This window comes from Pomacea canaliculata, linkage group LG2 (assembly GCF_003073045.1).
Source record: "Pomacea canaliculata isolate SZHN2017 linkage group LG2, ASM307304v1, whole genome shotgun sequence".
NCBI classification, from domain to species: Eukaryota; Metazoa; Mollusca; class Gastropoda; order Architaenioglossa; family Ampullariidae; genus Pomacea; species Pomacea canaliculata.
Window position 1 is genome coordinate 44,634,005 of NC_037591.1, and position 24,328 is coordinate 44,658,332.

General features: G+C 46.5%; 2 protein-coding genes across 4 annotated transcripts; both read right to left on the reverse strand.

Annotated features, from left to right (window-relative positions):
* Positions 1 to 781: 781 nt before the first annotated feature.
* On the reverse strand, positions 782 to 8,201 carry LOC112556072 (thyroid hormone receptor beta-like). Its single transcript, XM_025224687.1, has 8 exons — positions 7,481 to 8,201; positions 4,611 to 4,717; positions 3,755 to 3,896; positions 2,931 to 3,127; positions 2,518 to 2,655; positions 1,683 to 1,817; positions 1,452 to 1,563; positions 782 to 1,170 (listed from the first exon to the last, which is right to left on the reverse strand). The coding sequence occupies exons 1-8, from the start codon at positions 8,016 to 8,018 to the stop codon at positions 932 to 934; spliced, it is 1,608 nt and encodes a 535-aa protein (XP_025080472.1). The 5' UTR covers positions 8,019 to 8,201; the 3' UTR covers positions 782 to 931.
* Positions 8,202 to 12,615: 4,414 nt separating this feature from the next.
* On the reverse strand, positions 12,616 to 23,772 carry LOC112556722 (serum paraoxonase/lactonase 3-like). Of its 3 annotated transcripts, none has more exons than XM_025225979.1 (10): positions 22,845 to 23,772; positions 20,831 to 21,099; positions 20,483 to 20,553; positions 19,788 to 19,843; positions 19,212 to 19,407; positions 17,983 to 18,115; positions 16,210 to 16,410; positions 15,204 to 15,285; positions 14,652 to 14,789; positions 12,616 to 13,276 (listed from the first exon to the last, which is right to left on the reverse strand). In XM_025225979.1, the coding sequence occupies exons 2-10, from the start codon at positions 20,911 to 20,913 to the stop codon at positions 13,106 to 13,108; spliced, it is 1,131 nt and encodes a 376-aa protein (XP_025081764.1). In that variant the 5' UTR covers positions 20,914 to 21,099; positions 22,845 to 23,772; the 3' UTR covers positions 12,616 to 13,105. The 3 variants fall into 3 exon arrangements, with proteins under 3 accessions (XP_025081764.1, XP_025081766.1, XP_025081767.1); XM_025225981.1 differs by lacking the exon at positions 22,845 to 23,772 and adding an exon at positions 22,470 to 22,611; XM_025225982.1 differs by lacking the exon at positions 20,483 to 20,553 and having other exon boundaries at positions 22,845 to 23,771.
* Positions 23,773 to 24,328: the final 556 nt, after the last annotated feature.

A 24,328-nucleotide genomic window follows, 5' to 3' on the forward strand; every position in this document is an offset into this window, starting at 1 on the left:
CCTTGTAATCACCGACCACAGCTCACACACCACCCGATACCCAAAGGTTCCCAGCACTAGGCAACCTTCACCTTCACTTGTTGTGGAGCCATTAAGCAAATTCTTCTTACTAAGATGAGTTCGATGGTCATTTAAAGCTGGAAAGTATAAAGGAAAAAACTGCCTTTATAACTGACACACTCACTTCTGAATGCACTGCGAGAGGTACCCTATGATCCCAAAATTGATAACAATTTCGAACCATCCTACACATCACAATCTCTCGGGCTGCTGAAAACAGAAAAATATCCCAAGAAAAATCAAATAAAAAATATGTTGGCATCACTGATTATGACGGTCACCCTGAATCGCCATCTGAGGTTGTGTGTCGTAAAAAATACTGACAATGTCACAATTGCAAAAAAGGTGAAGCTGAGAACAGACGTGATGACCAGCATCATATCGTCCGAACCACCGGAAGTACATCACCGGAAATACATATTAGCCTTCCTCTCCCCAAAACACACACGTGCACGTAAAAACACCCACACCCACACACTCACCCACACACCCACACTCACCCACACCCACACACTCACCCACATACTCACCCACACATACACACCCACACACATAAACCCACACACACCCACACCCCCACATACACACCCACACCCCCACATACACACCCACACACCCCACATACACACCCACACACCCCACATACACACCCACACACACACACCCCACACACACACCCACACTCGCTCTCATCGCTGTCCGACGTTTGCACAAGTGAGGAAGCCTCCATGGTCCCTGTCCGAGTACTGTGTGCGAGTGTGTGTAGACTTTGTATACTGTACGAGATGTATGCGGTTGTTCTCGCAATGGGTCGAGCTGACGTGCGGGGCTGACCTAGTCGACCGGCCCGATGTCTCGGTCAGCCGCCGGACTAAGCAAGCAGCGGGTAGAGCGATGACGTCACTTCATCTGCATTGTCGTCAAGCGGCTTGTGCATCAGCTCATTGTAGTGGCCAGTGCTCAAGCCTCGAATTTCTCTCAAAAGCATCAGAATGCGCGGCCATCGCAGCGGCTGGTCGGCGTGCTGCTGCCTCATGTGGCGGCGAAATGCGGTCAGCAGGTTGTCTTGGTGCTGGTCGATGGCCGCCCCCTCTTCCAATCCCGTCAGGTCTGAAAGATAAAAACATCTGATTCTTGCAACATGTCTGGTAGTTCTCGCAAGTCTTCCGAGCAGACCTGGGGATTCTTACAATTAATCCGGCGAAGCTTGTAGCAGATGAATGTCACAAACAAGCAGTTACCTACCTTGAGCCTGACTGGCAGCGTAGAGGGAGCCACTGGTGTTCACAGTTCACTTCGCATTCAAATTTATTTTTTACACCAGGAGATAAGGTGGAACAACGATACAAGACATCCAGCATCCCTTTCACCCACTAGTTGACTGTCCTCACCTGAGTGCATGATCAACAAAGCTGTCAGCAGCGACAACTCCGTGTCGTCGAGGTCAAGGCCAGACACTCTCTCGAAAAAACGCTGGAGCTCGGTCAAGGCCGGGTTCATCTCCTACGTCATAAGGAAAGACACGATCTTGCTAGTTGATACTCGATCATTGCAATAATAATAATAGCTCTCGTCAGTCAGGCTCAGCTCAGTCCCAGCTCTCATCCAATGTCTGTTCTCACCTGGTCCACCGTCATGATGCCTCCACACTTCAAGGTCAGCGCCCTGGTCGTCCTGTCGTAACGGCTGGCAGCCTGCAGGATCATCACCTCCACGCAGCAATTCCGGATCATCAGTTTCTGGTCCCCCATCGTCAGCTGAAACACGGGCCCCGAACAGCTAAAACACTGCCCACGGTCAGCTGAAACAGGGTCCCTCCCCCCAACTGAGACATTGTCCCCTCCCCCCGTCAACAACGCCCTCGTGAGTGAAGTAGCTGAGGACTGTCCTGGCTTCTGGTCACCAACCTTCACTAGTGGTCAGGGTTAGTCTTGCAGGACATAACGGAGCAAGGAGACGATCCCTGCCCTGTGTGGTGTGTGGTGTCTGCTGAGTGGTGTGTGGTGTGTTGTGTGTGGTGTCTACTGTGTGGTGTCTGCTGTGTGGTGTCTGCTGTGTGGTGTCTGCTGTGTGGTGTGTGGTGTGTTGTGTGTGGTGTCTACTGTGTGGTGTCTGCTGTGTGGTGTCTGCTGTGTGGTGTCTGCTGTGTGTGGTGTGTGTGTTGTGTGTGTGTCTACTGTGTGGTGTCTGCTGTGTGGTGTCTGCTGTGTGGTGTCTGCTGAGTGGTGTGTGGTGTGTTGTGTGTGGTGTCTACTGTGTGGTGTCTGCTGAGTGATGTGTGGTCTGCTGTGTGGTGTCTGCTGTGTGGTGTCTGCTGTGTGGTGTGTGGTGTCTACTGCGTGGTGTGTGGTGTCTGCTGTGTGGTGTCTGCTGTGTGGTGTCTGCTGAGTGGTGTCTGCTGTGTGGTGTCTGCTGTGTGGTGTCTCGTGCGTGGTGTAGGAAACAAAGTCTACTCACAGACGTGAAGCCGGGTAGAGTGTTGGCAAAGGCGTGGATGTTAGCAACTGCGGGTGCTAACCTCTTTAACACGCAGGGCAGGCTGGACCAGACCTCCTGGCCTAATGCCTCCTCAGCACAGTCCGACTCCGGCGAAACCTGTAGAAATACACATGAGCAGGGTGAGGTGAGGTGTTTATTCTTCACATGCTCCTTGACCTAGTGGCTCACACTGAAAATCGACGAATAAGGGCTTTAAACATTTATAGATGGTTCCCTATCACTACTTGCCACGGAATGCCTGTAAACATGATCTGTATGAGGTAATTTGTAGGAGAGAGCGCACACAAGAAGCAGTTACGGGACGGAGTGAACGGGGGAAGAAAGAAGAAGAATGAGGGTGAGGGAGAGAGAATGACAAGAGAAGATCTTACCGGCTTGGAGGTCATCGTGATGAAGGAGGCGAGGATTGTGGCGATGAGAGAGCTGTCGGAGTCAGTCAGATGGTCAGGACAGCTGATGGTGTCGCTGGTGTCGGTGCGGCTGCGCTTTGCCTGCTGTATCTGTCGCAGCTGACGATTCTTCTCAATCAACTTCCGCTTGGCCTGTCGCTGGGGCTCGTCCAGCACCACTGTCAACACAGCGCAGTGACCGGTGGTCAGTAAGTGGGGGGAGAGCTGTAAATAAGTGTTTACCCCGCAACATGTTTCTGGGAAGTGATGTAACTTGCAATCATGAAGTTTGTGAACCGACAGGATGCAGGGTGAGTGGAACACGTGAAGCATAGAGATGCAATCGGTGAACTATGTCATGCATGTGAACCCAGGAAACGTGTGAACTAAAATGACGTGACAGCAAGATGACTGAGCACTTATCATAAAGTGTAACTGTTTATCCACCCGACTAAAAATTGGCCATAAATAGTTACACTCTTCATTGTAATAACACAACAGTTGGATGCACGAGCACTAACAAACACTTCATTAATGTCAGTGCAGTCGGGGTAATGAGCAGTCAGCGACAGCGCTGCCCATGGCCAGCAATGATTGGATCAACATCATCTCCTGTGAGCCAAACACTAATCACGTGATCATCTACAGTGAGCTAAACACCAGGGATGTCAACAAGTTGCAGAGAAGAGAGAGAAGACAAGACCCGTTCTCTGTGATCTTTAAACCTGAAAGAATTGTATGTCAAACAACCTTAGGGGGATGAAGCTGGAGAGAGGTGGGGGTACAGGGGTGGGAGAAAAACTCACAGTCCGCGGCCATGCCGACTTGAATGCACTTGCGGTAGCGACAGTCTTGACATTGGTTTCTCGTGTTCTTGTTAATAACACAGGTCTTGTTGTACTTGCACTGATATACCAGCTTCTTTTGATTTGTTCGTCGGAAAAAACCCTGAAGGAAAAAGAAAAAAAGGAATGACTGGCACAGAATGAAAGACATCTCAGTCCAGGTCTGCGCATGCGCAAGACGGGAACGAAAGTAGCTGGCGATCCAGTTACAGGTAGTCCTCGACTTACGACGGGGATCCGTTCCTAACGCGGCGTCGTAAACCGAATTTCGACGTAAGTCGGATCATACGTTGATACAGTACTGTAGCATAATAACAGTACAGTACTGCGAACACTTAGCCTATCCAAACACCTATCCTAACACAGTATCCTACATCATTATCAATAAACATAAGTACAGTAAGATATTGTGCAGTACAGTACGCTTTGTTATCACTGTCGCTTTCATAGGAGCAGATCTTGTCACGTGTTCAAGGATGCGATCTTTATCTTGATAATCGTAGCGACAGTCGAACGACTAAGTCCTAATGACCTGCTAATTTCTGTTGCTGTTTCCACCTTCTCAGATTGCCTTATGAAATCCACTTTCACCTCCATGGTGATGGCCTTCCTTTTCTTTGATGCACTGACCTCGTAAGTCGGAATGAGCGTCGTAACCACGAAACGACGTAACTCGAGACCGTCGTAACCCGAGGACTACCTGTATTAATCTTCAACTGATTGTAACACTTGTTAAACAATTCTAGATTGTGTTATCGTGAAAACAGAGCTACTCAGGTTTGGAGAAATGGTTTGCCGCACTGTGATTTTGTCTCACCTTGCACCCTTCACACGTCATCGTCCGGTAGTGGTAGCCAGTGGACGCGTCGCCACACACCATGCACAGCTCCACCCCGTTCATGTAGTTGGGGAAATACTGCTGGCCTGTGCACACACACACACACACACACACGAACACGCACAAATACACACGCACACACACGAACACATAATCAAACACGAACACGCACACATAAACACACACGAACACGCCCACACACACCAACATGAACACAGAAAAAGAACTCAATGTAAAGTGTGCGAGATTTGTTTTCACTCATGAATTTCTAGTGAAACTGTCCTCTGCTGACTAAAGACAGACGAAAGGCTTTGAATACCTTGTCATTACAGGTACATCGTTGTGGAATAATGAGGTCACACACACACACCCTACAGTCCACCCCAAACACCTTTCACAGCCTAGCAAGCAGGGGACCAACCAACCAACCATGTTTTTCCTCACTTGACCTTTTGACTTCCAGAAACACTCCCCGGTCTGGTTATCCCTTCCCCCCTCCACATCCACTGCTCAAGGCCAGGTGTCAGGGTGGGAGGCCGTGTAGGAGGGGCCACGGCGGCCAGGGGGGCCAGGGGGCAAGGGTCAAAGTGACACGCGTGCTGTTTGTTCTCGAGAAGCGAGCCGCTAGCGAAGACGAGAGGCGGGCATCGTCGCACACGTCGATGACAACGATGACTTAAATGATAATGAGAAGAGCTCAACACTAATGAGGCAAAGAGAGAATGATGATTTTGTTTTTACTTTTCCAGTCTGCACAGTCCTTTTCTTTGAGATGGGGGCATCTTTCATCGCACATTTCTTGAATTTAGACAACTTTATGGAGCTCGCCACCTCTTTCTCTCCTTCCAGCAAATCTTCAGGAAGGAGAGTTACACAAAGAGACGGGAGGGTACGGAAGATGGAGCCACTAGGGGAGAACGGTCGGGTGGCGGGTGGGGGCAGTTGGCGTTCCACTCAGAGGTCAATAAGTGAAAGCAGAAGACGCTGTGAAGCTCATGTTTAGGCTTTTGGTACAGCCAGCCAAGTCTGGAAGTTGTGTGACGCCGAGTCCACAAAGATGGCCACCAGCGTCCACCATGAAGCTTTGTACAACTGATCGCACAAACTGGGAAAATGCACCTCACTCTACAACTGATCCGAGTTTTGTCGGGTTAGGTGGGCTTTTTTTTTTTGTTTTCACTGATAATTAAAAGTTTAGTAACAAGCAAATGTACCCAGGATTTGTGCTTGTTGTACTTTGAATCTTATTGCGTGCATTCAGTTTTCTATCAAAGTATCATCAGGAGTGTGTAGCTACAGACGATGAGCCACATGGTCATGCTCGGGAGTTACCCATACACAGAACTGAAAGGGGGTGGGGAGGTGTGCTTGTTGGTGTAGACATGAGTGTCACTAAAACTCTGTCATGGGTGTCACTAAAACTCTGTCATGGGTGTCACTAAAATTCTGTCATGAGTGTCACTAAAACTCTGTCATGAGTGTCACTAAAACTCTGTCATGAGTGTCACTAAAACTCTGTCATGGGTGTCACTAAAACTCTGTCATGAGTGTCACTAAAACTCCACTGTCACGAATGTAGCGTGCGGTTGTTGCTTGTTTATTTCTGCTTCTTTCTCACTTTGTCCAACCGATCTGTTGCACTGATCACGCCCGGGACTAGGCGGCCATGTTTGCGTGACGCACCAGACGGAAGACGCGAGTTCACTCGAGACCACGTGACGCTTGTCCAAAGGGAACTAACTCCGTACTTCTTCCTAGACATAACGTCCTTTGCCCCTCCCCACCGTCTGCACTGACACTTTAGTCTTTGCGCATGTGCGTGGAAAGCGCACGAAGAAACTGAAGAACCACTGGAGGGGGGGGGGGATAGCCACGTGACCTAAGGACCTGCTAGCCTGTTGGCGTCCACCCGGTAATGAATTGGGGGTTAGCGCCGCAGGACGAACGTGTTATGTAGACCCGGGGTGTGGGAGGTGGCAAGGTGAAGCCGGGGTCAAGGTGGTCCAGTTGTTTATGAAGAGTGCGACCAGGGGCCCCAGCAACTTGAGCCCAACCCTAACCCTGTGACGTACTGCAGCTGCCGGCGTGCACGTGCTTGAGTTTACTGGTGACTGAGACATAATATCCAATAACTGACACCTCACCTCACACCTCACACGGTCACACACTAGCACAATTAGCTCACCGGCCTGCTCTGACCTGATTGCTTTGTCAGGACAGAGGGCATTGCTGGTCAGTCATGCTTGACTCGGACACACGCCGCTGGTCAGTCATGCTTCACTGACAGACGGTGCCCCCTCCCTCTCAGTCGCGACATGTTAACACGTGGTCTCAATAGCGAGCACATGGACTGACTGACCACTCATTGCCCTCCCCTACTCCCCCACTCCCCCAGCCAAGCGGTGCGGTGTGTCTACAGAACTACGGAGGGTGCCACAGCTTCAGTCACACACACTACACACGAGCTACAAGGGTCAGCCAGCAGATAACCTGCCCTCGACCCTCAGCAAGGCGCTGTGCCATTGGTCAGAGCTCAACACATGTAAACATATGTAAACACAACCACGTGTAGTCTAAGAAGCGTTGAGTAAGTTATCCACAGCTATTTTCAAACTTGAAATTCATGTTCCGACATAAGGTGTACACAAACTCAATCCCTAACATTCCAACGAATGTTTTGAACAAGTGTGAAAATTGAAATCTGGAGGAAAAACAAAACAAGAAATAACGAGCAAACGAACGCCAACACCGATGTGACAAACATGTAAAGTCTCCAGTAAACAACAAAGCGGGATACAAGGACCGACATATGAGCAAATCTTAAATCATGAAAGTAGGTAAAATCTTACCTTTCTTGCTGCCAGTGGTGGATCTCTTTGAGGTTCCCGCGTTGCTGGCTTCATTGGAAGAGCAATGTTCTTGGGAACCGCTGCTAGAATCAGAGTCGTTGCTATCCACCCTGGGTGATCGCTGATGGAAGCTTGTGTTGCTGTCAGGCTGACTAGCAGACGCACCAGGAGGCGAGCGAATGTCCTCAAAGCTGCCCGTGGTGCCGGAGCTGTGTCCTTGGCTGGAGGAGCCGGGAATGTTTCGCCGAGAATAATTTGGAGAAATAACTTCAAGACGAGAGGAAACCAACGTTTCGTCTTCACTGTCGCCAACATTTTTCTCTGCCACAACTACCCCGTCGTCCTGTGTGAGCGGCTGTGTGACGACGTGCACCTCTGCAGCCTCAGGGGACACTGGGGACACGGACTCCGGGAAGCACTCTAAGAGTTGCCATGCTTGCGGGTGAGGAAGCTGCGTCCAAGACGACGAGAAGCGCGCAGGCTGATGCTCCCGGCGTCCTCCAGCAGACCAGTTACGTGAACAAACGCCGTTGTCCATCCCTCAGTCCGTGATGATCCCCCACCATCACCTCATGCGCATTGTTCTTCACCGACCTCTTCCCCTAGTGTCTCCATCCACCTGAAGTCTGTTAGCTTCATGCACCTGTCTGGTGTGCAGACTAACCAACGTGTCAGTAGACCCAAGCTAGCGTGGTGACCTCACAACAAATTTCAAATTTCAAAGACCGTCAACATGGTGCGCACCCAGCGACCCCTGTGCAGCCAGCGCCTAACACACGATGGAGACTTCCCCAGACAAGCCAGCCCCCGGGGCCTCCCTGGCTAGAGAGATGCCCGTCCACCAGACCATCGGGCGGCTTTGCTCAGCTGACTGTCACTGCTCGGTGGTCGTGACATGACCTCTCGGTGGTAGGGCACCGTGTCCTCCTTCCGCTCGCCGCGTGAGTGGCGTTCACGTCTCGTCTGGGCGAATCGCAGGTTTCGCTGTTTTTACAGGGGCGTGACCTTTGCACCTTGTAATACTTGCACCTTGTATTCTTAAACGAAATCAAGTTTCAGGCACCGAAACTTCCACAAGCAAAATGACCTGAAAGTCCACATGGTGCACCACTCACATCTACATGATGCCACTTAAAACTAGTCTCGTCGAACTAAAACAAGGTCACACACCCACATACACCCACACACACCCCTGCAACGAAAGCGAGGCTGTGCGCGCAATGGCTGTGTCGTCATAGAGGGGCAGGGTAGCCGCCAGATGGCCTTGCCCTTTATGCCACGTCGTATGATGGAATCTTGCTGATTGAACTCGGCATCATCAATACAAACTGAGCTCGGAAGAAAAATGAGATTAATGTGTCTTATGAAAACGTTTTGCAGTTTGTTTTCAGGATGGGTCAGCTTGACCTTTGTGTGGTCACGTGGCTCCATAAGCTGGCCTAGACGCGGACAAAGCTGCTGTGTAGCTCTGTGCTGCCTGAGGTTAAGGTGGGTGTGTCGTGACCTAGCAGGTCGGGATGGTCAGCGAGGGTCGTTCCGGGGTCACAAATATCTGTTTAGACAAAAAGCCATCGCTGACCGTAGCAGACCTCGCTGGCAATGCACGCATAAACAACTTGACCAACGGCCTGCAAGTCAACGAAAATGCTTGCATTAATACTTTGACGAACAGTCTGCAGGTAGGTGACAATACACACGTGACTAGCATGCACGAGTGACCACGAGCATTACCCAGCAAGCTCAGCGCGACTACACAGCCTGGCGAGATGACAGTCTGCACATCCACTCACTGACTTTACTTTCGGTTCAATCAGTTTTTTATGCATTTCGTTTCACAGTGAAATAATTTTCACTAACTGTTACAGTTAACTGGAAATAGTCGTCTGCCAGCAGGCCAGGGATATTAGCTCGTGGCATCACTGATGGCGCCTCAAGGGCCTCCATTGTACGTCACGTACTCACGTGCCTCAATTGACCCACAATCAACGTGCCGACGACGTAACCCATGAGGCAACTGCTCTCTCCGTCTGTCGCACCCTCAATACCCCGGGTCGGACGCGAGTGATAACATTTCTTGGGACCAGAATTTGAATCCGCACAGATAATCCAAAAGTGTCCGTGCAACTAGTTAGTGTGTTTTGTCGTCTGTTTATTTGGCATAGTGGTTGTTTATCTTTGACGTGTACATTTTATTTTCAGTTATTCATCTTGTGCTGAGGCCACATTGTGATATGAACACCCTCTTCGCAAGAAGCAGTCAAGACACGACAAACATGCGCCGTAACAACAGATACAACCCTCAGATCCTCAGGCGGACTACAGCTCTCCACCCACTCCCCACTTACACGCCCCTCCCGTCAGGCAAGTCTGCCATCTGGGCTTGACCCTTCATCCTTCTCCCCGAGCTACACCTTCCAGCGGGAAATACAGTCAGCCTGGGACAGAACAGTCAGACGGGGACAGAACGACAGGCTGGGACAGAACAGTCAGACGGGGACAGAACACTACCTTCTGTTCTTCCCTCCATCTTACGGGTGCGAAGCATGAGGGTAGCGACATAACATCGCTGCACCCGGTCCTACTTTCATGTGCTTACAATTTTTGCATCAATGGAGCATCCTCATCAGTTATCCGCATTCATCCATCAGTTACCGCGCTGTTCCTCCATCACTCCGTGCCTTTATCATGCAAACCGTATTTCGTGCAACAGAAGGGAACCAGCAGTATGGCCAACAGACATCCGAGTACATTTCCAACGACCGGTCTTGTAGAAAAACAACTGAATTAGTTTTTCAAAGTATTTATTATTTGTGATACAAACTGTGTGATCAGGTAGACTACTGACAGACTACCTTAGGTACAAAGTGATCTGATGACATGACATGACAGTGACACGTGCTATGGATATTAGCGGTTGTTGACAGCACGCTAGCAGACCTGCTCCTCTCACTTTTCTAAACGCTAATTTATTTATTAATTCTGTTAGGACCAGACAGACAATAAAGATGTATTGTATTGTAATTGTCAGTAAGACTAATGGAGCTTGTTTTCTTGTGAGAAACTGACTTTATTGCAAGTTGTGACTGGACACGGGTGGAGGCGGTGAGCGGCTTACTGTGTCTAATGTTGTCTAAGGCTGCGCTGTATTCTCACGCCATAGACTTACTGTTACGTTCCTGGAGAAACGGGTATTGCGGTTGATATTTGGGTACTTGAGTGACAAGATCAGTTAGTGTGTCTCACAGCCGCACCCTCATTCAGGCTGGCTGCTAACTCGCCACAAGTCACGTGACCAAATTGTTCGCCAAAACTGTCAACACCTCCACCCCACCCACCCGCCACCCCGACCACTTTCCTGGCCCCCTCCAGCCTAACGACTGCATGTTGTTTCTTCTTCCTCATCATCTTCGTCGTCAGCAGCTTCTTGATTACGACACAGCCGTCAAACGGCCGCCATCATCAAGGGAGACAAACAATGCGCTGACCTCTGACCCCTCAGCCCAGTGCTACCGGGATTGTGAAGGGTAAAGGTCATGACACCTACCTTGTGTACAGAATGGACCTTCAGCTAGCGCCATCTTGAGAGTAGAGCGAAGTGGGTGGTGCCCCCCCCGACCCCTCTTGTGGAAATGGACATGGTGATGATCCCAAAGTGTAAAATAATGACTTGCCCAAGCATCCTTTAATTTACATGTTAATTAAACCATGGCATTGTTTATTAAAGCAATGTTTATTCCACGTCTGACCTTCCCACGCAGTACAACCTCATCCTCAGTTGTGTGCTGTGATTGGACTGTCCTTCCACAAAATGTTTTTCAGAGGAATGAATGTTTTTTCGGTATCCCTGTTTCCTGGCTGACAGAGCTTCTGGCGCTTGAGACAAGGACAACACGGGAAGGAAAACGGAAGGATGAACAACAGAATATTAATGACTCTTGAAAGAGTAACCCGTATGAGGTCTACTGACCCTTCCCTTCTACAGCCTCAGGGGCGGTGACAAGTGGAGTGGGTGGTGAAAGCAGGAGGGCGAGGCAGGCTGTGGTAAGAGTTGACTGTAGAATCAAGAGACAAGATGGCGGTGGACAACTCGACCCACGCTCACCCTTCTGACAGCTCTGGGTGCAGCTGGCCGGGTGGAGAGAAGTATATCCCTGCTCCCGGTGCTGCTAGGATGACCAGCGGTAGGACGTGATGGTCTGAAAGTGTTGACTGTGTGGTGTATCCGTCTCTGAGGAATGTCATCTTTGTTGTTTCCTTCCTGGCTGAACTTCACAGGAAACGTCTTTCCTTATAAAAGTCACGTGACAGTTGTCTCACTTCTTGTCTTTTCTTTTTTATTTACTTTCAGCTTCCTTCTGTCTGCTGTGTGGTTCACTTCTGTCTCTTTCGTCTCATTCCTTTCTATCACTCGTGGGTAGATATGGAGGAACACCACCATTTCCTGAGCTACCCGAATAAAGTGAATGTCCACAGCGCCCTGACGCATTTCCAGGGTAGTTGGACTAACGGCTGCTGTGGGGAGAAAGTGCGCGTTGCTACCGATATTTTAAAAAGTTATATCTAGTAACATACAACGTTGACAATTATCGGGGATGCTCCGTTTAAAACGAGAATTTTCAAACATTTACGTGGTGTAAATTTTAAGAAATGTAGTTTGTTTACTGGTAGTAAAATCAAATGAAAGATTGTAACTGTATGCGACAGAGAATTCACAAATCGGATGCAGGTGAACTGTTAGAAACTAACCAAAAAATTATTTAAACGATATAAACAAACATAAAGTACCAAAGAAACACATTGTGGAATACTCGCACCTGTCGACTTGACTTCTGTTACCTCACTATAGTTTGCTTACAGCCAGGGTCATTTAGGTAGTTTGGTTGTAGCACTTGTAGCTCTACCAACAGTTGTATTCTGGCTCTGTATATTGTGATGTAGCTCTGTATATTGTGATGTAGCTCTGCTTAGTCTGATTATAGCTGTGTATATTCTGATTATAGCTGTGTATATTTCGATTGTAGCTCAGTATAATATAAAAGACAAAAGGCAAAGACACACCAGACAAACTACTTTTGTTTACAAATGATACCTGTGCTTAAACAGCTTATTCAATAAAGGGACTTGTGTCACTAAAGTTTATATTTGTAAAGACAATTTATTCAACATTCGCTGTGTCGATGTTGTTTAGCAGGTAGTGTAAACTCAGGTGAGTAAGAAACATACTACAATGATCGACAAGGGAGAGGACTAGGAGGCAGCGGTGTCAAGGTGCAATCCATCACATAGTTATCTGCCTCCTACCAACAGTTTCATGACACTGACACTAACAAACTGCCTAGTGTCATGACATACAGTCACTGCTCTGTCCTCGCCACTCACACTTGCCAAACCTTCCATCGACACATTGTGTGGATTGTGCTGTAATAAAAGTATTGTGCTCTAAACATTGGTCTTGTGTATACATCCTTCCTTCCTGCCTGTACACCATGTCGGGGGCATCACGTGTCTGCTGAAAACCGTAGAAGTTGGAGGTGAACATTGTAGCAGGCAGAGCTGGAATCACTGTCAACAAATGGAATGGAATGCCAATCCAAAGACTCGCTCTCTTCGCTTGGTGTGCAGTCGTTACATAGGAACTGTGACGTCACAGTGGAGCAGTTTGTGTAACACGGAGCCCACCAGCAGCCGACCGTTGAAGACAACGGCAGATGAGGACGCCGCCAGTTGTCCCCCGTCATCGTACAACAGCTCCTGTGCTGACACCACCCGGCCCTCCTTCACCCGTATATGTAGTACCTGAGAATATGAGACCTGACTATGCTCAGCTCTCTATATGGACTATACTCAGCTCTCTATAGGGACTATACTCAGCTCTCTATAACGACTATACTCAGCTCTCTATAGGGACTATACTCAGCTCTCTATAGGGACTATACTTAGCTCTCTATAAGGACTATACTCAGCTCTCTATAGGGACTATACTCAGCTCTCTATATGGACTATACTTAGCTCTCTATAGGGACTATACTCAGCTCTCTATAGGGACTATGCTCAGCTCTCTATATGGACTATACTCAGCTCTCTATAGGGACTATGCTCAGCTCTCTATATGGACTATACTCAGCTCTCTATATGGACTATACTCAGCTCTCTACATGGACTATACTTAGCTCTCTATAGGGACTATACTCACCTCTCTATATGGACTATACTTAGCTCTCTATATGGACTATACTCAGCTCTCTATATGGACTGTACTCAGCTCTCTATAGGGACTATACTTAGCTCTCTATAGGGACTATACTCAGCTCTCTATATCGATTATACTCAGCTCTTTATAGGGACTGTACTCAGCTCTCTATATGGACTACACTCAGCTCTCTATAAGGACTATACTTAGCTCTCTATATGGACTATACTTAGCTCTCTATATGGACTATACTAAGCTCTCTATATGGACTATACTTAGCTCTCTGTAGGGACTATACTTAGCTCTCTATATGGACTATACTTAGCTCTCTATAAGGACTATACTTAGCTCTCTATAGGGACTATACTTAGCTCTCTATATGGACTATACTCAGCTCTCTATATGGACTATACTTAGCTCTCTATAGGGACTATACTCAGCTCTCTATAGGGACTGTACTCAGCTCTCTATAGGGACTATACTCAGCTCTCTATATGGACTATACTCAGCTCTCTATATGGACTATACTCAGCTCTCTATAGGGACTGTACTCAGCTCTCTATAGGGACTATACTCAGCTCTCTATAGGGACTATACTCAGCTCTCTATAGGGACTGTACTCAGCTCTCTATAGGGACTATACTCAGCTCTCTATATGGACTATACTCAGCTCTCTATAGGGACTGTACTCAGCTCTCTATAGGGACTATACTCAGCTCTCTATATGGACTATACTCAGCTCTCTATAGGGACTGTACTCAGTTCTCTATAGGGACTGTACTCAGTTCTCTACTCAGCTCTCTATAGGGACTGTACTCAGCTCTCTATAGGGACTGTACTCAGCTCTCTACTCAGCTCTCTATAGGGACTGTACTCAGCTCTCTATATGGACTGTACTCAGCTCTCTACTCAGCTCTCTATAGGGACTGTACTCAGCTCTCTACTCAGCTCTCTATAGGCACTAATATGGTAATCATATACCTGTGAAGGAGCAGCCGAGGAACCCGGATGTTGCATAAACTGCAGCAGCTTGAAGAGGATTGGATGGCTGCCCAGGTACAGGTCGCCCGACACACGGTCGACAATAATATTGTCAGGTGACGAGTACAATGGATACACCTGCAAACACGTGCAAAACCAAAAAGTTTAATTTGAAAATCTGCAAGAAAAGAAGCGTTTGACTGATATGAAGCAAGATATTTATAAATAATTGCTAACATAAATAGTTAATTACTAACAGTCAGCCCCATGAACTGAGGAGCTGATTTCACCAAGTCTCAGGCTTGATTGCACTGACGACTGACGTCACGAGGGTCACCAGTCCGTCTTATCTTTCTCTTGTGACTAGCTTGTGACTAGCTTGTGACTAGCTTGTGACTAGCTTGTGACTAGCTTGTGACTAGCTTGTGACTAGCACTTGTTTTGTCTGTGGAACTGAGCACACTTCCTGTGTAGAGCTGCCCAGTGGAATTAATGCACTAGGCCATGATGGTTGTTATTATCAGTCTTACTGTAATGTTCAGCAAACCTCACCTGCTGTTCGGTCAGAGAGCTGTCGTTGTTCCTCTTAAAGATCCACAACTCTTGTCCAGTAATGGCGGCTACATAAACATACCTGAGGTGTAGAGAGACATCACACTATACTCATTACTCACTGACTTATAGTAGCTATAGACTCATAGTAGTCAATAGTTATTTAGGATTAATTATTAATTATCAAGATTATTTATAAAGGATAGTTTTCATCCAAATGAAATATTTATCAGTTATAATTAGTTCTACAAGACTGATTGTCTGTTAGTGGTGACTCTAGGTCTCGGTGTCTCCATGGTGTGGTTCAATCCACATAAAGCAACATATTGTGTGCATGTTGTATAGTGTGCTGAACATCCAACAGAATGTACAAATGTTTAAAAATTATACTCATTACATACTCAGTTTTGAACATCACTTTCTGTTAAAAAACTCGTTTAGTAGTAGGCAATGCTTTTGTGTAACAAGACGCAAAATGTGCTTGAGTAAACATCAGTTGTAATTGTCGTTTGTGTTGGTGCATAAATTGTTTTCTTGTGTCAGACTTCAAGTATATTGCCACGTGACAACAAATGAAGAGTGTGTTGTGGAGGGTCCAGTGTCTTGTCTGTCAGCACGCCAGGTGTGTCGTTAAGGAGGGTGTTAGCGACTTCACTTTTCTCGGTACCTATCTCCTCTCCCTCGCTGTCTTACCTTCCCCAACCCTCTATGGAGTCAGGCACCCATTCCCGCCAACTGGGTCGACTAGGAAAAGTGAGCTGCGCTACACGGGTATCGAACCGTCAGTTCGGACGCAAGCGCTCTAACCACTCGGCTCTCCGCCTCCCCAAATATTCGAATGGATCACTTGAGACATGAACAGTTGTTATGTATTCATCATATAACACATCAAGATTTAACTTCAATGTATCTCAGTTGGGTTTATTCGTGTCACGTGGAATGGCGGGTAGTATATTACACACGCAATATGTGTCCACACCTTTGTCTGTGCGCGTGCCACACTCACCTCCGGTCGTGGGACATGTAAATACCGTTGGCTGACCTAATGCCATCCGCAACAACAGAGTAAAATCTTCCGTCAAAGTAAACCACGTTTGTGCAGGGCAAGTCCAGCAGCACTTCCAGCAGAATCCTCAAGATGGAATGGCTGGCGTGCGAGTTGGTGAAGTAGAAGCTGTTGTCACTTGTAGCCTGAACGTCGTTCATCCTGAGACAAACAATGAGCTGAGGTTCCAGACAAACACGACAGCAGGCAGGCCCACAGGTGGCAATGGGGGAAGTAGGCAAATACTAATAATATTATGTTTATTTATGTAGTGGGTTTCCCCACCATTAAAGGTGGGCTCAAAGCGCTTTACTAAAAACACACAAACATAATAATGGTCTCAAAAACAATCACTGACAAATAGCCAAATTGTAGCAGTAAGATCATTGGGTTAGTTTCACAATCACCGAGAAATGGCCACATTCTGTTCAAGAATTTCCGGACTGAAATACTGGAGGCAGCCATCAGCATGTTGGGGTGGTCATACACTGTGTACAAGCCTCCTACGACTGTGGAGAGAGAGAGAGAGTTGTGGTCAGTGAGACACACCTGTCCGCTACCTGATATTAAAACATGGCTACCTTCACACTGCTGTGTATGACACCTTTATTGACTTTGAGAAAGCAATTGTCATCATACACGATGAGTCATTGGGGAAAATCATGCCTCATTATGAAATACCACAGATAATAGTAAAATGTGATAAAAGCTACACACACACTTTCACACCAGGTGGTTTGTAGAAACAACAAGCTCACGGATAACTTCAGCATTACCACTGGAGTCAAACAGGGATGAAATGTTTATACTGGCCAGGGACTGGCTCATGAAACAAATAACAGTAGACAAGAAAATGGGAATAAGTTGGACACTTATATCTGTACTGCAAGAAACATGATGGTGATGACATTGTTACACTATCCAGCCAACAAAAAGATGTTCAGGAAAGAACAACAATCTGACTAAAACTACATGAAAAGTAGGAGTTAAAATAAACACAGGAAAAATAAAAACAAAATGAGACAGAATGCCAACTCAGCAGAACCCATCACAATTGACAACAAAGTAGAGAAAGTCCAAGAATTTACATACCATGACAGTCGAGTAGCAACAGATGGAGATTCAGAAAAGGATGTGAAAAACACTCATCAAAGCAACCCAAGCCTTTGCCTTGCTAAAAGAAACTTGGAAGTCCAAAGCTCTAAGGAGGAATACACAATTAAGAATCTGTACAAGCAATGTCCTTTCGTATGGAAGTGAGTGCTGGACGATAGCAGCAAAAGTTCGGCAGAGGCTAAAGACTTTTCAAACCAAATGTCCGATGAAACTCTTCAAGATATTGTGCTCTAACACAATCACTAATGAAGAAATCCTTACAAGAGCCAGCTGGACAAATATCACAACCACAATTCAAATAAATAAAAAGAAGAAGGAAATGGCTACTGCATGTGTGCAGAATGAAACCAGAGACACCACCCAAAATACTCCTTCACTGCACAGGTGATGGCAAGAGGAAGCCAGTGGTCAGTAGAGAGAGAACTACAGGACCAGAAACTGTCCTGGAACAGCATGGCTGACCGTGCTGATGACAGTCTCTAGCGGATGTCTTATGTACCACTTTAGGTAAGTAACAGTCTCATCTCGACACACCAATATATTAACTAACAGTCTCATCTCGACACACCAATATATTAACTAACAGTCTCATCTCGACACACCAATATATTAACTAACAGTCTCATCTCGGGAGAGGAGAACGTGGCCTGATGAAGCAGCTGTTGTTGCTCGGGGTCATAGGTGAACTTCTCGATGGTGTCCACTGGCGGCTCTCGTTGTGGGTGGTTGACCACAAACACTGTGTGGCGACCTGTCAGGGAAGGGGTTAAAGTTCAACATGTGATCAAAGTGTGAAGTTTAGAGAACAGCATGCTGTCATGATGGCAGTGAAATACTAGGGTTAGAGAGGACTAACAACGAGAGAGGTCAGCATTAGAAATAGATGTTCGCAAAAGAAAAGGCGAGGGAAGTAGAGAAGAGGAGTAGGAGAAGAAGAGAGAGGAGAAAGAGAAGTAAATGAATCGCTAGTAAGAACGACCTCATGTTTGTGTTTGCATATTTCCTATCCGTGTTATTATATTTCACTTACATATTGGTGTATATCTTAATGATTTCTACACGTTTTGGGACACTTTCATGGTACACAGGTTACATGGTGGTTTACACATGCTACACTATGACACTTACTTCACACATAAACATTTTACTACTGTTTCCTAACTTCCTCCCTAACTGCAAGTTCATTTCTTATCTTTGCGCTCCTGTGGATATTACCTGAGTTTAAGGTGCACTCAAGGCAGAATAAAACTGTTTAGACTCTCATAAAGCGTGTGATCATCTTGAATCTCATCTTTTTTTCGGGTGTCTTCTAATACAAAACGTTGAAGGTTATGCAGGGTGTTGTGTTTAATGAGAGAAGATACGCCGAACTCTTCTCGTCTGCTTCAAGGCAGTCTCCTCAGTCACGTGACCTGATGACGTATGCCAGGGACTGCTTACCAAGCCAAACGATTGCCGAGAAAAAGATGGAGGGAATTCAAAAATAGTTGTTGTGTTTACAAATGCAGAAACTTGAGAAGAGAATAAAAGTAAGGAGGCCAAGACTCGGGTACTAAACTACAGTCAAAGCTCTTGGAGCCTAAAGGGTAGCACTTGTGCTCAAAGTAAACACTCTGTCCTGCCATGAATGTGTCTATTTTTATAAACATCTACCAAATGATAATAAAGTGAGGAAGGAAACAATGAAATCTTCTGTAGTGTCCTCGTGCTCTGCAATCGTAAATAAATATAATTTTTAAACGTTTTGGACTGTCGCCACAGCCTTATCAGCGCCTTGACTCTAACTTTAATATCCTTGCACCCACATGACTGTTTACATTTACCTTTATTGACATGTTTTCATCTACCTGTGATCTTGTCCTCCCATACGCTGATGCCATGAGGCGCGAATGTGCCGCGGTCCAGGTGAGGCGTGGACACAATCTTGAGCTGTCGGACACCTTGCTGGGGTTGTTTGAAGTCGTACAGGTACACGTGTCCCGCCAGGTTGTTACGCCGGTAATGTTCTTTGTACCCCGCAGCCGACGTCGTCAGGAGGAGTCCCTGGAGGGCAACGACCTTTAGTCATCTTGAAATCATTTATTAGTTATAGAAAGCCATCTTGAAGTCATTTGATAATCATCTAATAGGTCTAGTCAGCATGTATGAAACAGTAGTCCACCCTTATAGAATGACCCGCCAGAACTACAACTGTGGATGAGACGACTATCGAGGGCGGGTCATTTCGGTGTTGATGACAATTTAAAAGGTCTGCGATGCTCAACAGTACAAATGATTCAGCATTAATTTTTTTTTCAGTTAGCGTTTTTTCCTTTTGCTAAGACTTCATATATTTGTAGATGCTGCATGTGTGTGTGTTACGAGAGAGAGAGAGACACACACAGGTCGTGTCACATGTCATGCCAATGAAGGAAGCCTCTCACAGACGTGATGAAGGTCAGTCCATCTGAGAGAGTCTCCATGTCCTCTGACCCTAGTTCTGGAGAAAGGAGGAAAAGCAAATGTTAGGGATTCCTCTGGATGATAGTGTACATCAAAGACCACAAACATTCCATCCTCCTTAAATACCAACGCATTATACGTTTGTGTGTACGTGTGTCTGTATACGCGTTTCTTGCCTGTCTGCCTTGGGACGTGAGGACTGGAAGCAGGAGATGGAGCTGTACAGTGTGTCACCAAGTGTACATAGACTGTGTCACGTGTCAGCTCGCTCTTGTGTGTCACTCAGTGTACATAGACTGTGTCACGTGTCAGCTCGCTCTTGTATGTCACTCAGTGTACATAGACTGTGTCACGTGTCAGCTCGCTCTTGTGTGTCACTCAGTGTACATAGACTGTGTCACGTGTCAGCTCGCTCTTGTGTGTCACTCAGTGTACTGTAGACTGTGTCACGTGTCAGCTCGCTTTAGTGTGTCATGAAGTGTGATCACTATTCTGTATACTTAGTGTAGGTGTGGAGCTGTGTGATGTTTGAAGTCGCTCTGTTGTGTGCGGGGTGACCTTGTGGAGACACGGGGTGGACACGGGGTGGACACACACAAACACACATCAGAGTGTAAATACAACTCTTCTCTCGTCAATATAGCTTGTCAATAAAACTGTCTCTCGTCTGACTTACGTATACCCTCTACAGGTTTGCAATCTCCTGGATAGTGTGGATAGAAATGTCTGAAGACGCCCATTTTCACTCTGTAACATATGGACAACAGGACAGCACGTTGTTTAGCAGACAGAAGACTGTTGGCGTCCCGCACACGTGTTTCATTCACGTCCGTCTGTGTGTCGGTGTTATCTATGTCTGTATCCGTGCAGCTGTATCCGTGACTTAGTATCCGCTGTTAGCTGTTAGTCTGATACACCGACATGAACACACACACACACACAAACAAATATACAAACACAGTGGTACACACCAGGAGACAGTCGTGACGTGCAGACAAACAAAGACCAAACATGTGTGACGTACGTCATTTTGACAGCGTGACGTGCAATGACGCCGAGTACGGCGACGAAGATGGCAATGGTTATCAACTTTCGTGGGGTGGACATCGCTGATAATGGATGATGCTTTCTTCCTCTGTATCTCCCTCCTTCTTGACTAAGGCTCTACAGTCGGCAATGACTGATGACTGCAGGCAGTGCTGCCTTCTCTACTTTCTTTCTCTGGCTAGTCTCAAGTCTTTGAGGTCTTCTGGCTCCAAGGGAACAACTTCTTACTCCTACTCTGTCGATTCCCTGCGGATTTTATGTAAACGACATGTTAGTTGAGGTGAATCTGTGCACGAAATAAAACAACAAAACTTATCAAGCACAAAACATCTTTAGAGCACACTTTGCTTGTTGAACTGCTCTGAGGAAGACCGATCACCACCTACCTGTGCGCACGTGGTGCGCAGCCAATGGACGTCACAAGCAAGGGCTGTATACATACCTGGACAGGTGAAAATACACCTCTTTTTAACGAAAATAAAAACAAATCATTTAACATTAAGTGTATATTTACATGTCTCTTTCTACACATGTGATATAAGCAGCTGGTACTGCCACCCCATTTTTTTCAACGTCTGCCACCCGAGACGTTAGCACAGAGGCTGTAAGAAGGTACCCGACACACACGTCATCCCGCTGTTGCCAAGTGGACGATCGCACAAAACCCACTCGTTTTCAAGTTAAAGTATTTTATGAACTCTCAGAAAAATATATTACATATAAATGACGAGAAGCAAAACTATTGTGTGACTGTAAGAATCGTGTGTATTTTGTGAGAAAGCATGGTACCCAGCATGCAAATCAGCAGGAGCGAGTCGGCCAGGGTTTTGATAGTTGTGTTGGTAATTATGTCCTCGTTAATAGGGGCTTGAATGTGTATTTATATATTAAATCAAATCAGAGAAGATTGGTACCAGTTCTAAGGCATAATTAAAAGCCGACGAAAATATCCATCAACGTCCAAGCGGTGTAATGAGAACATGTACTCCATACATGCCGGTTAAAGGTCACGTAAAATAAATGGAAACTTTTAATATATATTAAAACATACATGTATTTAAAATGCTTAAAATTTCAACCCAATCTGTCCGGTAGATAAAAAATTACAGCCGTTTACCGTTCATTACCTCTAAACTTGTCGTTTACCTGCCTGAAAGATTCATTTTGTAATGTTGGAGGTGGCCTATCACGAAGAGATCCTTGAAATACATGTTTGGTGTTTATATGTACAATGATGAACAGTGAAATGTATTTTTTCAGATTTTTGTGTTTTCGGTATATCCGTCTGCAACTGAGTTTTTTTTTTAGTCACGAGTAAGTGTTAGAAATATCTTGTATAAAGGATTTGTAATGTTTCAAGATGCTGTATATGAGAGCTTCAAACATGATCCAGAATACAGTAGTTACAGCTGTCACTCAAATCACAAATTTCAAACAGCAATATCGTGAACAACAGAGATTGAGACTTGGTTTTTGTTCTGTTTTTCTTATATTTTCTTGTACTTTCATAAAACAGAGAAAAATGACTCATTCAAAAAAAATAAAGCAGTTGTATATCCCGATACCTACTGTAAGGCACACACAGTAAAATAATGGCGAATGAGACACGTGCTCACCCTGCTGAGCTTTATTCACTGTTGTGGTGGACTGGATGAGGACTGTTTGTGTATCACAGTTGTAGCGGGACCGCTTGTCCTGACATTGTTCCCTCCGCCAGCACCCCTTCCACCCCATCATTGGTCGCACGAGGCACCCAGATATGTAAGTATACACACCAGGCAACAGTCGGTGCAGCTGTTTACCCAAAGGCCGGTGGTCCTACTTTGAAAACAGCAAAACTTTGGTTGTGAGTACGTGAGCGGCCACGTCACTCACACCCCTCTTTCCCCACCCCAGGGAGTTAGATGATAGGTTTTAGTAGACTAGGTAGGTAGGTTACAATACAAACAGTGATTGTATGTGTAAATAAATCTGTCTTTAAACGTACTTACCTGTGTGAGCGTGTTAGTCCCAACGAATGCTAGTGTGTCCTCTCGTGTGAGTGAGGTGAACGTGTACCACTAGCGCGAGAGAGATTTGTGTTGTCCGTGTAGTGGTGACACAGCAGACAGAACACACGTGAAGATCCGTGGAGTTGACACACCCAAGAAAAGACTTTAGTCTGGGCAAATAAAGCAGGTCTTCAGTGGACTGCAAGGTCGGCTGAGTGCGGGTGTGTAGTGGATGGCAAACAAAAAACACAGCGCGAGGTAAAAGACAACACACCCTACGAACGAAAGCTAGAATTATATTGGAAAATTCTCCTTGGGAACTCCCGTCCTCTCCCCTGGAACACCAAAGAGGAACGCCGTTCACGGACTGACGGCGCCAGGGGTCACGGTGTTGACCTGAGTGAGGAAGCGCATGGCTCCGGCTACAAGTCCATGGCGCCGTGACCCGGAGACTTTCTGTCGAGTGTCAGCCCGGTCTTGTCTGTGTTCACTGGACACCGAGCTGCTGGGTCACATTCCTGTAGAGTGTAGAGGTAGGAGCGTTTTCTTTACGCACACACTGTGTTCATCATGTTGTTAACGGCTGCTTTGTGTGCCCTGGTGTTTGCGCTCGGTGTGTCCATAGGTATCCTTGTGCTTAAGAAAGAAAGTTGGTTTCCTCAGAAAGTGACTAAAAGCAGGAAGGAAAGACATAGGATTAGGAGTCAAAGGTCCCCCAGGTGTAGTGGACATAGAAATAGCAGCAGCAGTAGCGACGAAGGTTCGTTCAGCAGTTGTTATAGCCAGTGCTCTAGTTCCAGGAGTAGGAACAGAAGTGTTGCTAACAGCACATTTCTAAATCGCACTTTCCCAGGTAGTAGAAAGGAAAGAATACCAGAAGTGTTCACAGGCACTAAAGGCGACTTTAAGGATTGGCTCCGCCATTTTGAAACAGTCGCTAGATGGAACGATTGGGACTATACAGAGAAGGGAGTGAACTTAGCCATGTGCCTGCGAGGTAATGCCCAACAGGCAGGCCTGACGAGAGGGGGGGACAGGGGGGTCTGTTGTACCCGGGCCCGCGGCTGTCAAGGGGGCCCGGCCTTGGTCAGTGGATTTTCTTTTTCTTCTTCTCCTTTTCTTTTTCTTTTAAAGAAAGGTCTAAGGACAGAACACCCAAGCATTACACATGCAGAAGTTGAGTTTGAGTGTAGATATTGAGATTCGAATTGTAAACATACATTATATATTGGGAAAATAATTTACGATTACAAGTACAAGGGGCCCGGAGAGGTCTGTCCCGGGGCCCGGGCTGGCTCTCGGCGGCCCTGCCAACAGGTTCTAGGAGAGCTGAGTGTAGGAGAGTTAGAGGACTTTGATGCTATAAAGGCAGCTTTAGAGCGCAGGTTCGACCCTGTAGAGAGAGAAAGTCTAAAGCGTGTTGAGTTCAGGTCTAGGTTCAAAAAGGTGAGAGTGTCACGGAGTATGGTTTCGTGTTGAATCGT

What these genes read in the sequence shown, in the direction of transcription:
- LOC112556722 (XM_025225979.1), bottom strand. Translation starts at nt 20,913, where the DNA reads ATGTCCACCCCACGAAAGTTGATAACCATTGCCATCTTCGTCGCCGTA. An exon ending in CAAACCTGTAGAGGGTATAC is followed by an intron (nt 19,844 to 20,482) that starts GTAAGTCAGACG and finishes TCCTTTCTCCAG; the next exon opens with AACTAGGGTCAGAGGACATG. An exon ending in CCTCGGCTGCTCCTTCACAG is followed by an intron (nt 13,277 to 14,651) that starts GTATATGATTAC and finishes TCATATTCTCAG; the next exon opens with GTACTACATATACGGGTGAA.
- LOC112556072 (XM_025224687.1), bottom strand. Translation starts at nt 8,018, where the DNA reads ATGGACAACGGCGTTTGTTCACGTAACTGGTCTGCTGGAGGACGCCGG. An exon ending in CACCACTGGCAGCAAGAAAG is followed by an intron (nt 4,718 to 7,480) that starts GTAAGATTTTAC and finishes GTGTGTGCACAG; the next exon opens with GCCAGCAGTATTTCCCCAAC. An exon ending in CTCTACCCGGCTTCACGTCT is followed by an intron (nt 1,818 to 2,517) that starts GTGAGTAGACTT and finishes CCCGTGTTTCAG; the next exon opens with CTGACGATGGGGGACCAGAA.